Source organism: Bubalus bubalis, chromosome 11 (assembly GCF_019923935.1).
Source record: "Bubalus bubalis isolate 160015118507 breed Murrah chromosome 11, NDDB_SH_1, whole genome shotgun sequence".
Lineage (NCBI taxonomy): Eukaryota > Metazoa > Chordata > Mammalia > Artiodactyla > Bovidae > Bubalus > Bubalus bubalis.
In genome coordinates this window covers 17199769-17217425 of record NC_059167.1, presented here as the reverse complement: position 1 = coordinate 17217425, position 17657 = coordinate 17199769, and the positions used below count along the sequence as shown (strand labels likewise).

Sequence of the window (17657 nt, the reverse complement as noted above, 5' to 3'; positions counted from 1 at the left end):
TGACCATGTTCTATTCTTGGAATTGAAATATGAAATTTTCCTTTGAAGTATGTAAATGTCGAAGTTGATCTTACTAAGTTTGGAAATCCTTTGACGTTTATTCAATAAGTGTGTTGGAGCGGCTGATACTTTACACTATTCAACTGAGAACAGTTTTACTGTTTGTGGGGCTTCGCTGGCTTTTCTAATACCATATTCTATGTCCCTGTGCAATCAAGGTGTCACCTGTAAGATCTTGTGTAATATGGCCTGTCCTGTACATGTAGGTTAGAGCCCCTTGGTACGGCATGTGATTTACAGAGGAGGTTAGCAGACTGTTTCTGTTGCGCTCATCCATGTTAAAAATTTGCCAAAGTGATATGATAAAAATTTCTTGAGTTTTGTAAAGTGTTGTAGTTTGCCTTGCTGATTTTTCAATAATATTGCTTTTATGGGGGTGGGGCTTAGGAAATAAAAGCTTTGACAAGTATGCAAAATCTTACTGGTTTTTGAGATCTGTATGGTATGCACAATTAGTTGTGTGTGTAACTTTTACATTTGAAGCATAAACTCACCTTGCCTCCTGCTTCCATTGTACTTTTCTTTCACGTTCTGTCTGCCTTGATGCCTAAAAGGTTTCTATTATATGTACTCTTCACCATTTATGGAGTTAAATGGAATGTGGTTATTGTATGTTTCTGAAGTGTGTAGGTTTTCCTTTATTGACCTACTTAATAATAGTATGTTTTTATAACTGTAGATGATCCAAAAGTTTAGTGCTTCAGTGTAGCTTATATATATATATGTACATATATATGTGTGTGTGTGTGTATATATATATATAACTCATAATATTTCACATGCAGAATTCAAGATCACAACTAACAACCAATAAAACAGACTATACACATTTCCATCGTGTGTTCTTGAAGACACCTAAACTCATATCTCATAAATTCTGAATCAGCACTTCCTGTTAATTTAATTGATTAAAGTTTGGGGCCTTTGGAAAGCCTCTCAGATTGAGGATTCAGAAAGAAAATTCAGATCCAGCTACTTTGGCTGACTAGCCCTCAGCCTCAGAATAGTCAGCAGCACTTTAAAGTATAACCAAAGACAGTGGTGATTTGTATGATCAACTTACCTGTAAACATTAACTTACAGCAAATCCTGTCACCAGTGGTCAAAATCCCAAGAAACTGTTCATCTAAAATTTTCCCAAACATTAGCTTGGCTCATTAAGTTCTTATACTACCTGTTTTATGTAACACAATATCACACATGATTGCAGATTGAATGGGTGGTGTTAAGGTTGTGTTAAAGAAACAAAAACAAAAAAGAATGGAAGAAGTTGCTTTTGGAAAAACTCAACGTTGCTTTTCATCAGAACATGAGAGCTGAAGTGTGATTTTAGGTGGGTGGGGAGGATAAGGAGGCCAGTAAACAAGTGTCTTCTCTGGCTCTGCCCATATTTGCTACTTAAACCAGCATAGTAATGTAAAGCTGCCAGTATGAACACCAGATAAAGAGTGGAAATTGCACAGAACTTGATATTATCTCAGCTAAGAAGAGAGTTTGGATCTGCAAGTGGTGCTGCTCTCAGAATTGTGGATGTGCCCTCCGACGGTGTTCCAGCCTTCTTTTCCCTTGTTTGTGTGTCGTGTGCAAACTCACACTCTTCCTTAATGCTGCGGCTCTGTGTTTGTCCCTCAGACAAGTTGGATGGCTTGAGAACTGGCACAAAAAGGAAACGTGACTGGGAGGCTATTGCCAGCAGAATGGAGGACTATCTTCAGCTCCCTGATGATTACGACACTCGTGCTTCTGAGCCTGGGAAGAAGAGGGTAAGAGACCATGAGTGATTACCAACAGCTAGAGGCCCGTGTAGACATCTGGTTTTAGAAAGTTAAAGTCGGATAAATACGAATGCTATTTTTTAGAGTGGTTTGGTTTATACTGCACCAGAGTTGGACACAACTGAAGTGACTTAGCAGCAGCAGCACCATATTACATATTTGCAAAAGAGACCTTACAAATTATTCGATCAAAATGTACAAATAACTTAAATAATGGAGAACAGAGCCTCAAGTGGTTAGCACGTTATCAACCTTAAAGGAGTTTGGAATGGCTGCTTGTGCCATTTTGTCATGGAGCAAAAGAGTCAGGTGTGAAGTAGAGTATTGAAGAGAATCTGTGGAACTTCTTAATGGATCAGATGTAGAGGGTCCAGGATGGATGGGCTCAATGGTGACGTTTCAGGATTCTGGCCATAAGCATTCCATGTATGTGGTGCCATTTACTGAATTAGTGTAAAGTAGGGGAGACATATAAGTTTGAGAGTGAAAACTCAGAAGTTCAGCGAGGTACCAGTGAAGTTAGAAGTGGTAATAGGACTCGGGACTCCAAAATTTAGAAGTTCAGATAGAGGTAACTGTTTTAAGAAGAAAAGAATAGTCCATTGTTAAATGATACAGAGAAGACAGATAAACTGAGAAAAGAGAACTCACCATTGAATTTGGCAACATGGTGATTGTTGATGTCTGGTCAAAAAAAAAAGTCAAGCTTTCTTAGGGAGTTGAGGGGAGAAGCCACTTTCGAGCAGATTTGAAGAATAGGAAATGAGGAAGTGCAGAACAGCAAATGTAGATAAGTTTCTGAAGAAGCTTAGCTATGATAGGGAGCAAAATAATGAAGCCAAGATGTTGAATAGGTCTTCCACACAGATGGCAAATTAAATAAAAGTGATATTTGTATGCATCCTTTAAAACACAATAAAGTAAGAGGTATAACATTGTACATGGTCCACATAAAGCTTTTCCAGCTAGTCTGTCTTGATCTTTCTTTTAAGTATATACAGACCTACCATTCTTTTTAATTTATTTTATTTTTGGCTGTACCGCACAGCAGTTTCCTGCCCAGGGATTGAAACCTGGGCCCTTGGCAGTGAAAGCGCCGAGTCCTAACTACTGGACTGCCAGGGAATTCCCTACCCTTCTTTTTAAATGGCTGCCTAGTGTACCATCATTTGGTTGAATAATCAGTTCTTTATCCATTTCCTTATCAGTGGATGCTTATGCTGTTTTCGTTTCATTGCTAATGTAATACTATAGTGTAAGTTGCATGCGTTTGTCTTGGCAACCTTTTGGCAGTGTATCTCTAGGGTGTATTTTTAGCCTTAAAGCTGCAAACTCATAGAATATGATGTATCATTCTGACAGCTATTATGAGATTGTTTTCCAAAAAGGTTGCGCCTATTTATACACCCACATGTAAGTAAATCCCTGTTTTTTTCACACTTGCACAAGCAGTGTTATTACTGAACTTTTTAACTTTTGACAGTCTGATAGGTGAAAAATGGTATCTCATTTTTCATTTCGCCAAGTAAGAATGAAGTTGTTTATCATTTCTTTATCTTTACACATCATTTCTTTTTTTATAAATTCCCTCAGTACTTTAATAGTAAAAGATGTTTATTGTAAGAGAATGAAAAATGCCACTTCATTACTGTGGATACCATTACAGGGGACTCAAGGTTTCAGATAGTTCAGACAATCCCTGGGCCTGCCCTTGTTTGTGTGTCTTGAGACCTGATTAGTGGCCTTCTATGTCTGGGTGGCCCAGCTGTACCCAGGGACTACATGTCTTAATACCTCTTATTCCAGTTTTAAGGCTGGGGCAACAGAAGCAGAAATAGCTCTTTCTTGGGAATAATAATTTGGTATAACAGTGAATAATCTCAAGTAAGAAATATTTTTCTCTAGTTCATTTTTAGTTAGGTAACTATTACTCTCTTCAGTAGGGAGTGTGTAATCATATATAGTTTACCCTGTAAGCTGAGTGGACAAAAGCATGAGCTGTACACATCCTAGTTCATTAAGTGGCTCCTCTTTTCACTCCTCTCCCTGCCTTCCTTCCTCATTTCAAATTGTTTTTAACATTCAAACCATTTTCCAAAATCAACTTCTTGAGCACAAGGAAATCCTGCAGGTAGCATGGAATGCAGAACTCATTACTCATTCCTTTCCTGGAGTTTCTTGATTTCTATAATCCAGATTTTATAAATATTGGGTAGATTCCTGGGAGTAATTTACACCGAAACACAAAGGTAGTTCTGTAGAATTGATCATACTAGAGTTTTACCAACATGGCTAGGATTTAAAATATAATTTAAAAAATTTTTTTCCACTTGCTTAGTTTTGTACAAAATGACTTTAATTTATGTTTCTTTGATAACTGTAGAAAAGTGAATATTTCCCTATTTTTGTTTGAAAACTCAAACGTTTTAGAGATATTTTTGGTGACAGTGGCTAAAATGTACACACACAAACTTCTGAGTATTGGTCAAGAGTTTTCTTTATTATACCTTTTTTTTTCCTTAACAGCTAAGGTAAATGACAGAAAATTGAGATTGTAAATGTCAATAAAAGTACCTCTCTAGGAAGGTTAGGAGGGACACTTGACATTTCCAAAGCCATTTCTAGTTGCAAGTCATTATTCTGCTCCTTACATTTTTTTGTAATTATTTCATTCCTTTTACAGAATTGTATGTCTGTATGTCAGGTCTGTGCAACTGCAGCCTCTTATATTTTCATTTCAGCTTTAAAATTTGGGGCATTTGTGCTGAAACATATTGCTTTTTTAAAAAATAACTACTTTTCTTCCTAATTCCATATTCTTTATTTTATCTGAGTTTTAAAGACTTAGAATTTAAACTTCAGATTTAAAGTAACTTAGTTTACGCAGGGCAAGATTGATTAGTGTATTTAAATCTGTGCTAAAGATGTACTATGGACTGTTTTCAGTCTGTTTCTTTGTTTGATGGCCACAATTCATCTGTCTGTCCATCCATCCATTCTTCATCCCCCTTAACCATAGTCATCTTTTGCTAAAATACATACCCTTGATCCCAAGGAGAACTGAAGAGAGGGTCCATAAATTTGTCAGAATAAATACATTAGCATTAATGGGCAGAAAGCCCAAAGATCTTGGTATTCAGAAACCCACATTATTTATTAGGCTTTTTATTAAGCCTCATGAAGGAATTTGAGCCATAGGTTTTCTGCCCACAAATAAATCTACCTTAAAAAGTGTCAAGTGTTATCAGTGTTCCCCCACAGCTGTTACTTGTGTGTATTATCTTTAGCCAAGTGGTTGATAAAAACAATTATCAGGGGAAGAAATAAAAAAGAATCCAGTCCTTTGATTACCATTCCTATAGACAGTAATAGGGAGGGTCATTTTACTTCTCAGAGCAGTTACACATTTCCAGGTACAGCGTGGATGAACGTGCTCTGGTTCCCTCTCCTTGTTATAGATCACAATCACAACAAATCACAAGCCATATTTAAAATACAGTCTCTGAAGACTTTGGTACTAGGCAGCTGCAAAGCACAGTTATAAGTATTTTATCTTTTACAGGTTAAATCTGCTTATATTTTTAAAATTATTACTATAATACATACAAATCCATATTTTTAAAATATCAGAATACCAATAGAAAATGTCCCCGATTCATATATTTATAGGGATAATCTTGCCATAAATGATATCAACTGAGTTTGTCTCTTGGTCTCTTTATCTCATCAGTAAAAGTAATGATACCAGGTCCCTGGTTTCTAAGAATAAATTTCAAAATCTTTTATTATGTGGAGATGAGACTCAGTCTTTGATTTAGGATGTTTATGGTCTGTTGGGGAAGGGAGATCTGTCAGTGGATAATTGCAATATAATGTGAAAGTTCAAAACTAGGCAGGTCAAATCTGGAAGTAACTCCAGGGAAGCAATGATTATTTGATTGGCAAAGGACAAGAGGGATAAAGCAGGGTTCATGCTAGGCAGATCAGGTTAGAGCAAAGACATTTTCAGGAAGAGAGTCTAGTTTATGTAGGGTTACAGAGGTGGGAATGACCCAGTGTGCTCTGAGAGCTGAAAGTACTTTTGTAACTGGTGAGCTACAGTCCATGGGGTTGCAAAGAGTCAGACACAGATAGCGACTGAACACACATCTGTTAAGCGTCATAGGTACTGCCCAGAGATGCTGCAGGAGGACAGGGCCAGATCCAGAGGGACCTGTGCACTTGGATTTTATTCTGTAGGTTGGGCGAGGATTTAAAGCTGTGGCAGAGTGGACCAGAGGAAGTGAGAATGAAAGTAGGAAGACTAGGCAGAAGTTAGTGCTTTATTTTTTACTTAAGGTAAAAAATGATGCTGGTGAACGGAAAAGGGGTGATAGGAGGTGGAGGGGACAGGGCTGACTTTTTCAGAAGCTGGTGTGGCTAGGACTTGTGATTGACTAAAGTTTTCTTTCTGTAACTTAAGATGTATGACTGTCTTCAGTTCTCCAGTTAACTTCTAATTTTTTAAACCCCTGGCCTCAAATTAGTTATCTTACCCGTTAAACTATTCAGAAAGCTAAGAGACTCTTTGCATATTTATTTTTTTCTAAAGCCCAGCCTAACACTGTGTTCTTTTTAGGTGAGATGGGCAGACCTGGAAGAAAAGAAGGATGCAGATAGGAAAAGGGCCATAGGTTTTGTGGTCGGACAGACTGATTGGGAGAAGATCACAGATGAAAGTGGTCACCTGGCTGAAAAAGCCCTCAATCGAACCAAATATATATGAAACTTAGTTTTTGAATGGAGTCATTACTCCTCTAAGGTAAGGGTACACGGTCATGTAAATAGCCTACTGTGTGTTGTTTTGAAGAGTCTGAGATAAAGAAGACAGCATGCTTTGCTAAAAATGCTTCTCTTCCTGTATTATTTTCTGGTTCTAAGAGTAAGTATGTGCCAGTTGCCAGCATTTATAGTACAGGGTATTAGAAAAGGAAGCAATTTTCCGCAACCTGGCTTACTTATAAAAATATAAGGCTTAAGATAAGCTTGACTTCTGTAGATGTGGGAAGGAGTGACATGATGAGAGACTGAGGTCTGCTGAGTTTTGTCTGTTCCTTCCTGCCGTGACAGCCTTTTCTTTTCTTTGCAGGTGGTTCGCTTTGAGGTGATCTGAAGCCACGGCCTCATGGAGCTTCGTTGTGTGTCCCCTTGCTTCCACGTTTCAGTTTTTGTTTTGTTTCTACTGCTTTAGTTTTTTAAAGTTCTCCAGTGTCCCCGAGAGGTATTAGAGTCTTGCTCGACTTGAACAAGACATTAATTTTTCTTTCTAACTGCTTTGGGGAGGGAGGGAGTGATAGCGTAACTGCGGAAGCCAGGTGGAGATGTGCTGGAGGGCTCCAACAGACAGAGTTCCCTCCACTGTACACTTGTCACAGACTATCTCTATCATCGTTGCTTTGTGGCTGTTTTTGTTTTTTACTGTATGTAACTGGTAGCTGATTGTACTAGGATTAAAAAAAATAAACTTTCATGATAAAGCCATGAGATTCATGGGCTATATAGCATGAGCCCCTTTCTCTTGTTTTCTTAATTTTATTTTTATTGCTTTTTTAATATGGTGTGTTCTGATTACATGCTAGTTGAACATCTTAAAAACCTCGTTCGCATCTATGATTCCATAACGCATGTTGTAAACACAAGGCTCAGCAATGTTCACAACACTTACCTTTGTTTTATAGCTGATTTCTTTTTCTGTCTTTGTGTCTTGAAGACTAATAGAGACAATTTCAAATATTTATCTGTTCCCTGGAGCACATCTGTTCTGTATCATGATGTTTTATTGTTGTTGTTGTTGTTTTGATCCTGTTTTGCTCTTCCCTATTTTCTTTTCCTTCCTCTTTTTACTTTCTCCCTTCATGTTCTCTAATGTTTTGATTTTTCTCTAATCTGACTTTGACTCCTGGGTGGACAAAACTGATGTACTCTATGAAGCTTTGGAGCTTGTTGCCTGACTGCTGAACTTGAATTGCTGGTTTTTTAAGTCAAGATTGCAGGGCAGGAATATGGCAATGCAGAGCGCTCTGGCAGGCAGCCTTTAAGTCTGTCAAGTTTTCAGGTTCTTGCCAGATTGCTCATTATTGGAAAGCATAGCCTTCTGCTTAAAATTTTATCTCTTGTGAATGGTACCAGGTGGAGCCTAGAAATTACATAGAGCTAAAACCCAAGTATCGTTCCTGTTTAAAAACAGAAAAGGAGCTCCTTTCCCTTTTTCCTTCTGCAAAGGAAAAAAAAAAGTTGTTTCCAGCATGACAGAAGACCGAGAAGAGACTTCTTTCTCAAGCATCATTTCCACTATGTAATCTAACTCAGTAAGCTGCAAATTTGTTTACAGAAGGCTTGAATATTTTGAAATGTTTACCTTTGTCTAAAAAACCAAAAAACATTTTAGTTTTATTACCTACGTTAAATGTTGTGTGAATAGAGATAATGTTGCTATTAACTATTAATACAAATATTAATAGTATTATTTTGGGTTCAAAAACTTCAAAGCACTGAAGACTAGTGGGAAATTCTGATGAATCTCTATACTTTTTAATCTTTCCTACAATTCTGAACGTTTAACGTAAGAGGCTTTATGTTATTAACAAGTCAATATTGAATGTATAATTTGCTACATTAAGTAACTTCTGGTGTTTGTAGTATTTGAGAAACTACTTCGGTTGCTTGCTGGCCGACAGTACGTTTCTATGTAGTGATCTTTCTCAGCCACCTTTATTATGTTGAGTGAAGGTATGTCATAAGATGGTCAACAGAACTATTGTTTATACAAAGACCAGCCTACTAATTATTGAATATACCAAATGTCTGTTTTTAACAAAAAAATTTCTAGAATGTGCTCTTTAGTTCAGGAGGTAGGTATATACATATTCTTATAGAAGATGCTTTCCTTCCATTTCTTAACCTTTTTATGTTCTGACAGCATTCAGAATGCCAGTGAAATGAGAAGTGGTCATACTCACGAATCACTTTCAGTCTGTCATGTTTTTGCCTTGCAGCCATGGCTTTGTGTCTGCGGTCTTACTCCAAGAGGTGGTAGGGAAAAGTGAACAGGGTCAGAAGTAGCTTCTGCTGATTTTCAAAAGATACTGATTAATATTGCTGTTAGGTGTTAAACAAAGAATGTTTCCTGCTTTAGGAAATTGGTATAATATAACCCAGTGAGTGGGATTAATAAGAGAAAGATCAGGCACCATAAAGCAAGTATTAGTCTGTTGACGTTTGCGGTTGCTAGTCTGATACGGAACTGGTAAGAAATTCTTAAATTTACTTTATCACTTGAAGCAGAATAGAAGAGAAAGATCAGGACTATGTTGGAGAAATTTGGTGTGAGCACAAGTTACCTTAGAACACAAATATTCTAAGTTTATTAAGAGATGCCCTTGGAATACAAAGGACTGAACTTTGGTTGCATTTATTTGCTAGCATTTTACAAACATGTTCAGAAAGCTGCTTGGTATTTTTTTTTAATTTTTTATTTTAAGCATATTAAGTTTATTTAAAATTGGTACTTGCCTTATACAAAATAGTCTGATGTTGGGAAAGTTCCAGTTATCTTTTAATGTTTCAGATCTTTTAAACTAAATGTAAAATCTCTTTCTGCAGTAGTTGAATTCTACCTGTAAACTCCCTGTGCAAGTAACGTGGATAAGATGCAGAAATCTTTCTGTTGGGGAATTGTTTATTTAGGGTTAAGCTGGCATGTTCAAAATATGTTGTGACTGATTACAGAAACCGAAAGCTGTTGGGTAGTCTGCTTGTTGACACTTATTTGATTCACATAATTTTCTAGAAGTTTGTATTTGGTTAAGATGTCAATGGTTAATTCAGAAGGTTTTTTTTTCTTTTGGATAAAGATAAAATCTTAAATTTACTGGCTGGATCTTAAATTTACTGACTGGGTTCATGTCCCTTGTGAAAATCCTGATTATTGATTGACCACATCAAAGTAAGCTCCGTTTCATTTGGAGACTAAGTATTACATTCTGAATTGGAGTGACTAAAAATTTATTTCTTTGAAGGCACCTCCACTTCTTTTGTAAAGTATTTATCTTCTAGCTACGCAAGGTGCAGATATTTTGGTAATAATAGACATCTGGAGTCAGCTTACTACTAGGACTGTAAAAGCAGCAGGTTGTCAGCTATAAAGAGACCATTCAGATGTTTCAGACTGGATTTTAGAATTCAGAGTGACCAAAACTGAGATGAATTCTACTAGACTAGAGAAAAATGATTCCTCATTTCTAGCCTTGACTGGTCCTAATATACATTCAGGTTCCTTTCTTGAAAGCTGTATGATCTTAAGTTATTAATCAAGTTAGAAAGTAAAAATCAACAAAACTCACTTATCAAAGGTCTCTGTGAGGAGCAAACTAGATAATGCGTATAAAACTGCTTGGCACAGCACCAGGCTCAAAAATTGGTAACTGGCCATCATCATTATTTTTTTGACTTGTTCTTTCATGTGTGCTTCTAAAATTAAAACTTTTCACTTGGCTTGAAGGTAATTGTCACCTTTTATAGTTAGCTACCATAACTGAGCCTAGGCCATATGAAATAGTGTGGTGAGTGTAGGTTGGAAGAGTAATAATTTAGAAGCATTTTCAGGTAGCCACTGAACTTGATCTTCAGAACCAGCATGGAGATTTGTTTAAAGGAATCACTGAGGTGCAAAGGCTAGTAAGTACCCAGGAGGAAAGTGAAAGTGTAAGTCACTCAGTTGTGTCCGACTCTCCACGACTCCATGGACCGTACAGTCCATGGAATTCTCCAGGCCAGAGTACTGGAGTGGGTAGCCTTTTCCTTCTCCAGGGGATCGTTCCAACCCAGGAAGGTATGAGTACTAATGGAAAGCTGTTGCCAGACCACACGTGTGAACAAAGGTGAAGGCGCTGAAGCATTGATTTGCCTTGTCACATATTCAAAAAGCAAATAGTAATTTTTATGAATAAGTAATACAATCATATGATATAAAATTCAGAAGGTTTAACATCTTCTTTCCATCCCCGTCCTCAGCCTCCCACTATCCTGTCTACAGAGACGACCAATGTTGACTTTCTTTTGTGTCCTTTCAGAAAAATTCTGTGGATAAGCAGTTAATTTCGCTTTACCCAAATGGCAGGGTGCTGCCCACGCTGCCATGCCGTTTCTGTTACAGTGTCCAGGAGGGCTTCTGGTCACACGGGAACAGTCCCATTCTCATTCGGCTCCTACTCTCCTCTCCCGCTTCTCCCTCTCTTCCCTTTCTCCTCCTCAATCTTCCAAAGGTACCTTCTAATTATAAGGAGCTTCACTGACAATTTTTAGAAATTTACCTGTATTTCTGTTCTCTACAGGTAAATGGCACAGAATATGTAATTATTGTATGGATCTGTCTCTATACATTTTTATCACGTGTAGGTTTTTATATCGACCCCTGTCTTTCTCTGACTCCTGCCGCCACCTCTGACCCTAGGCAACCACTAATCTGTTCTCCATTTCTATAATTTTATCATTTAAAGAATGTTCTATAAATGAAATCATATAGTAGGTAACCTTTGGGGATTGGTTTTTTTGGCCTTTCTCACTTGCTGTAATTCCCTTGACGTTTATCCAGGTTGTTATATGTGTTATCAGTAGTTTGTTCTGTTTATTGCTAGCATTCATAAATGCTATTAATGGGTGGAATCAATAGCATTCCATCCCATTCTCTTTTATAGCTGTAGAATGTTTTATGTCTTTATCGTGATGTAGCTCACCAGGTCTCTGTTGATGGATATTTAAGCTGTCTTTTGCTGTTATAAATTGTGACTTTTATATACTGTTACCATTAACCACTCCTGTACTTGCCTAATTTCTAGCAATGAAGGAGCACTAGTTACAGCATCATTTACATAGGCATCCTTGAGGGTGACAGGTGCTTAAGAGCCGGCACAGCACATCACAGTGATGAACTGTCAAGGGAACTGACAGTAACGAAATGAAAAAGGCAAATCCTGTTTCCTGGAAAATCCTACAGTATAGAATTCTGACAGAGTAAAGAACCCCAGTGGGTCTTTGAGGGCTTAGAGTGGCCAGAGACTGATGGGTTCCCGGTCCACACATAACAGAGTTTAGACCTTAGTTCACTCTCTTTTTACCTAGTTATTTATGCTTCTGCATCTCCATGGCTGATCTGAACTCAGTTCTTGGCTCTATTGCCTTCACATCAGACTGTAGTCAGGGAGCATCCTTAGGACTGAGTTACGGACAGCCCTTGATCTGCCAGCAGGAATTTGCACTTGTGATACTATGAAAATCCATAGACTTAATGGTTTACTTTGTAGTTGACGAGACTTGACTTTGACTCCTATACCCAAGTTTGAATTTTCTACCAGATATTCACATTCTTAGGTTTGACAGTACTGATGTAGATTATAGCTCCCTTTCCTATGATATTTAAAGAATTAAAATAATTTCTTCCACTATGACTTGAAATCCCACTCTCAGGTCTATTGTTTCTGACTGAGTTCCTACTTCTTGGCATGTCTAATTTTTTTTTTTTTTTTTTCTTTTACAGCATCTAGCTCAGTACATGGCTCATTTATCTGTAGAGTGAATAAATAGAGGGGATGTCTCCTATCTGTATGGCAGTGGTCACTCATTCAGAGTTGGACAGGTAACAGATGTGTGAGGCAGAGGGTGGAGATGGTGGCAAACTGGAGAACAAGGTAGGTCCTGTTACAGGGCACACAATACCTGCTCGGCACAGACTGGCCATCTGGGGATGTGGGTCTTGTGTTGCCAGATTTTTCTAGGATTTCCAGAGAAGTGAGAAAATGGGATTTTTGCGTGAGATCTTCAATATATTAGCACCAGAAAATTTTGTTTCTTGTGTGGTTTTTTGGTAAGCGCTTCAGCCCACACTGCCTACCTGTCATTTCATACTTGAAGGCTGCCAAGTTGAAATTGTTGATATTTAGATAAGAGGTTGAAGAGGCCTTAAAAGTTCATTCTTGTCAAGTTCCTTCATTTTACAGATGAGGTTTCTGAGGCTGAAAGAAGAGAAGTGACTTGCTCAGTTACTTGATGGCAAAAGAAGGCTAAATCTTAGTTTTCCTGGTCTGTTTCTTATAGGAGTAAGTATGTTTTCTCTACTTTATAATTGCTTACATAAGGCAACTAGCCTATTTGCTTTGGCTCCAATGACAAGTGTTATTCCTTCACTGAGAAGTTCCCTATTACCTGCCTTATTAAGGACAGATGCATTCAGCTTGGCAGTGAAGTCTGTCAGCAACATCGTCCAAACTACCTCTTCGGCTTCCTTTTCCACTTCTCTTGCCACATGCGCGCTAACGGCAGGTGCATTGTGTGGCTTACCTTCAACACTCTGTAAAATTTCTTGGTTTACTGTCTCCTTTTTATCTTATCTTTTAGAAATTGTACCTGTCTTAAGGCCCAGCACACATGCCGCCTTCTTCCTGAAGCTTTCCTGTCTTGCTCCCTCCAGCTCTCATAGGGCTTTGCTTCTTGATATTTGTTCTGTGATCTTCTCTTACTTTGCCTTTCTAGGAGAGTAACTTATATACCTCTCTATTCCATTTCCCCGATCCGTTCCCACTCCAAAATGCAAGCTCCTTGAGGGTAAGAGCTGTTTTATTCATCTTCATCCTTATAACACTGAATATGCAGTACCTGTTAGGTATAGTTGGTACTCAGCAAGCATATTTATTTATTTTTTCAGTTAGCATATTTAGAATTGATAGCATGATATATTTTAAATATGAAGTTAATTCAGTAAAAATATATGTAACTCACAAAACTCCAATTTTTGTTTGCTTCTTCACTGCTTCTCTATCTTTTGGTTGAAGACATATGCATAAGTATTATATAAATCAGACATCAGATATTTAAATGCCTACTATGGACAGGAAGATACCATAAGTGAGAGAATTGGCCAATAGTTTCATAACGGCATGCTAAGTTCTAGTCTTTCATCAGAAACACAGTGTTTTGTTATTGGACCTGTCAAAATATTCTTACAGAAAAATATCCTCTTTCCCATTTTTCTTGAAACATCGGACATTCTGTATCATAAGCTTTCCCACATTTGGTGGGAATGTAAGTACAAGTATTTTCTTCCTAACCCTGTTATGACAAAAACAGCAATGGAAGCAGAGTGATGTGGGCAGCTGACTCTCAGCCTTAGTATTGAAGAGGCAGTAGGGCATGGTGGGGCCTAGGATGTTGCAGAGTGCTTTCCCTGTCTCACTGCAATAGTTCTTCCCCAGCCATGGTTGCCATGAAGTAAGGTAGACCCAGTGTTGCCAGATGAAGGTGAAGTGGAAATCTGGATCCTTGTGTGAAGTAGTCTTTTCAAAGTACCATGAGGACAATACAGTAGATGTAAAACAAATCACATCTGGAAGTGACATACTTCAGCCATCATTTTGGGACATAGACCATAAGGGATGGTGAATCCTGGCACTAAAGAAGATATCTATAGGAAAGGAAACATCAAGTTATGTCACATAGATGGCATAAAAATATTTTGACAAACACCTTTTGACTGATATTTTGGAGTGAGCAGTTCTGTTTTCCTTGAGCCAGATGGTAACACATACATAATGTACTGATGCTGAATTTGCAGTGGGTTGATTTTTATCCATTTCTTGCTTTGACGTGGAAGCATGTGAATTGCCCCTCTCCTTGGCTAACATCCTTCCAATGACTCCATGTATCAAGATGCAGGTAAGCACCTTATGTGTGCACAGTTAAATAGTGGGCACACACTCCTGTCCCAGAGAAAGAAGACAGCAAGAATTCCCTTTGGTTAAGTGAAACAGCTAAGCAGCCATACTTGGATGCAAATTTGAACCAGAATGTTTTCTTAATTCTCCATTGCGTTCTATTATTTCCACTGAGGAAAGAGGATGCATGTCATTACAGCTTCTTTGGCACCTATCCATGTCAAGGTGGGTATACTTTTGATATATTTGATTTCTTAAGTATGTTTTGGGGCATTATCTTTTCCAAATTCTCTTCAGCCATAAAATACAAGCTCATTATTTTTAAAAGTGTATCAGAGATAATACTAAAACCCTCCATTGAGCAACAAACACCTTAAAGTCTTAGAAGTAGTTACTGTTAGCATTTTGGTATGTGGCTTTCCAAACCATTTTCTGTGCATCTTAATGACCCAGATAACCACGATGGTGTGGTCACTCACCTAGAACCAGACACCCTGGGATGTGAAGTCAACTGGGCCTTAAACTAGTGGAGGTGATGGAATTCTAGCTGAGTTATTTCAAGTCCTAAAGATGATGGTGTTAAAGTGCTGCTCTCAGTTTGTCAACAAATTTGGAAAATTCAGCAGTGGCCATAGGACTGGAAAAGGTCGGTTTTCATTCCAGTCCCAAAGAAGAGCAGTGCCAAAGAATGTTCAAACCACTGTACAATTGTGCTCATTTCACATGCTAGCAAGCTAATGCTCAAAATCCTTCAAACTAGGTTTCATCAGTATGTGAACTGAGACCTTCCAGATGTACAAGCTGGATTTAGAAAAGGCAGAGGAACCAGAGATCAAATTGCCAACACCTGTTGAATCATAGAAAAAGCAAAATAATTAAAAAAAAAAAAAGTCTACTTCTGCATCATTGACTATGCTAGTATTTGATGGTGTGGGTCACAACAAACTGGAAAATTCTTTAAAGAGATGGGAATACCAGATCCTTCCTTGTCTCCTGAAGAACCTGTATGGGTCAAGAAGCAAGAGTAAGAACCAGACATGGAACAATGGATTGGTTCCAAATTGGGAAAGGAGTACAACAAGGCTATATATGGTCACCCTGCTTATTTAACTTACATGCACAGTACGTTGTGAAATGCTGGGCTGGATGAATCACAAGCTGCAATCAAGACTGCTGGAAGAAATATCAACAACCTCAGATATGCAGATGATTCCACTCTAATGACAGAAAGTGAAGAGGAACTGAAGAGCTTGATGAGGGTGAAAGAGGAGAGTGAAAAGGCTGGCTTGAAATTCAACATTCAAAAAACTAAGATCATGGCATCCAGCCCCATCACTTCATGGCAGATAAAAGGGGCAAAAGTAGAAGCAGTGACAGATTTTATTTTCTTGGGTTCCAAAATCACTGTGGACAGTGATTGCAGCCATGAAGTTAAAAGACGCCTGCTTCTTGGAAGGAAAGCTATGACAAATCTAGACAGCGTATTAAAAGGCAAAGACATCACTTTACTGACAAAGGTCCATATCATCAAAGCTACAGTTTTTCCAGTAGTCCTGTACAAATGTGATAGTTGGGCCATAAAGAAGGCTGAGCACCAAAGAATTGATGCTTTCAAATTGTGGTGCTGGAGAAGACTCTTGAGAGTCCCTTGACATGCAAGGAGATCAAACCAGTCAAATCCTAAATGAAATCAAACCCTGAATATTCATCAGAAGGACTGATGCTGAAGCTGAAACTCCAATATTTGGCCATCTGATGTGAAGAGCCAACCCATCGGAAAAGACCCTGATGCTGGGAAAGATTGAAGGCAAAAAGAGAAGAGGCGGCAGAGGATGAGATGGTTAGATAGCATCACCAACTGATTGGACATGAATCTGAGCAAACTCCAGGAGATAGTGGAGGACAGAGGAACCTGGCTTGCTGCAGTCCATGGGGTTGCAAACAATCGGACATGAATTATTGACTGAACAACAACAAATATACGTGTATCTATAAGGATATATATATATTTTTTCAATGAGTGATATTCTTTACACATTGTTTTGCAGACCCACTGTGTCATATACATGTACACACTTTATGTATGTGTATATCCTATTACATGTATATAACAGATTATTGTATTTTCCCTTATTTGTGACAGTTTTTACTGTCATAACAATGTTGCATTGAACATCCTTGTAAATGCCCATTCCGGGGGTATAATTTCCTATTTTCCAGATAAAAAAGTAATTGAATTACTGGGCTACAAGGAAACAATCTCTTTTTTAATGTCCTCCTAATAATTATATATATGTGTGTGTTTTAGAGAAAGTCTTAACTTAATGTCCAGGATTTCAAAAGAAATGCTTTTGAGTATTTTAGAATTCTAGTTTTATATTACTACTCTCATTTGATGTCTGCCTTTTGAATCAATTTGAAATTGATACAGGTAAGCAAAATAGGCTCTAGTAGCCATGTTCAAAATTAGTAAGCTTTTGAGTGATGTGTTTCAATGGTGGGGAAGTGAAATTTTCAATTGAGAAAATAATCTCCCTTAATCATGAAGTTCTTTTTTCCAAATCTTTTTCTGCTCCCTTGGGAATTACAACAACTGGATCCATAGGAGGTGTGAAAATATTTTTTCACATCACACATTTTTAAAAATACTAGTTTGAATAATCCTGGAAAGTGTAGGTTTTTATACTGTGCCCTTACAAATCTTTTTAAAAGAATGTTCCTTAATACAAATTACTAATACCAGAAATGAAAGAGATTCAATGGACATTAAAAGGATAACAAAGGAATACTGTGAACAACCCTTTGCCCACAGGTTTGACATCTAGATGAAACAGATCAGTCACTTGAAAGGCACAATCAGGTAAAACTCACACAAGAAGGTATAAATCTGAATAGACCTGTGCAGTATCTATTGGTTTGTCCAAAAAGTTTGTTTGGGTTTTTCCACATGACTGTGCAGAAAAACCCAAAGGAACTTTTTGGCCAACCAGTATTCTAAAAATCAATAATTATTAGCCTTCCAAACCAGAAAGCACCGGGTTCAGATGAATTCACTGGGAATTTTGTCAAACACTTAAGA

The 17657-nt window shown here is 37.8% G+C and overlaps 1 protein-coding gene across 2 annotated transcripts in view; it reads left to right on the top strand.

Annotated features, from left to right (window-relative positions):
- Positions 1–7381, top strand: part of YLPM1 (YLP motif containing 1) — a 64234-nt gene extending 56853 nt beyond the window's left edge. The window contains exons 19-21 of one of the 2 annotated variants that reach the window (XM_006053874.4): positions 1693–1823; positions 6454–6636; positions 6964–7381. In XM_006053874.4, coding sequence (XP_006053936.4) covers positions 1693–1823; positions 6454–6600 — 278 coding nt within the window. In that variant the 3' untranslated portion in view covers positions 6601–6636; positions 6964–7381. Of the gene's footprint in view, positions 1–1692; positions 1824–6453; positions 6637–6963 lie in introns of those variants that run through there. The other variant, XR_006542630.2, reaches the window with a different exon arrangement.
- The last annotated feature ends 10276 nt before the right edge of the window (positions 7382–17657 follow it).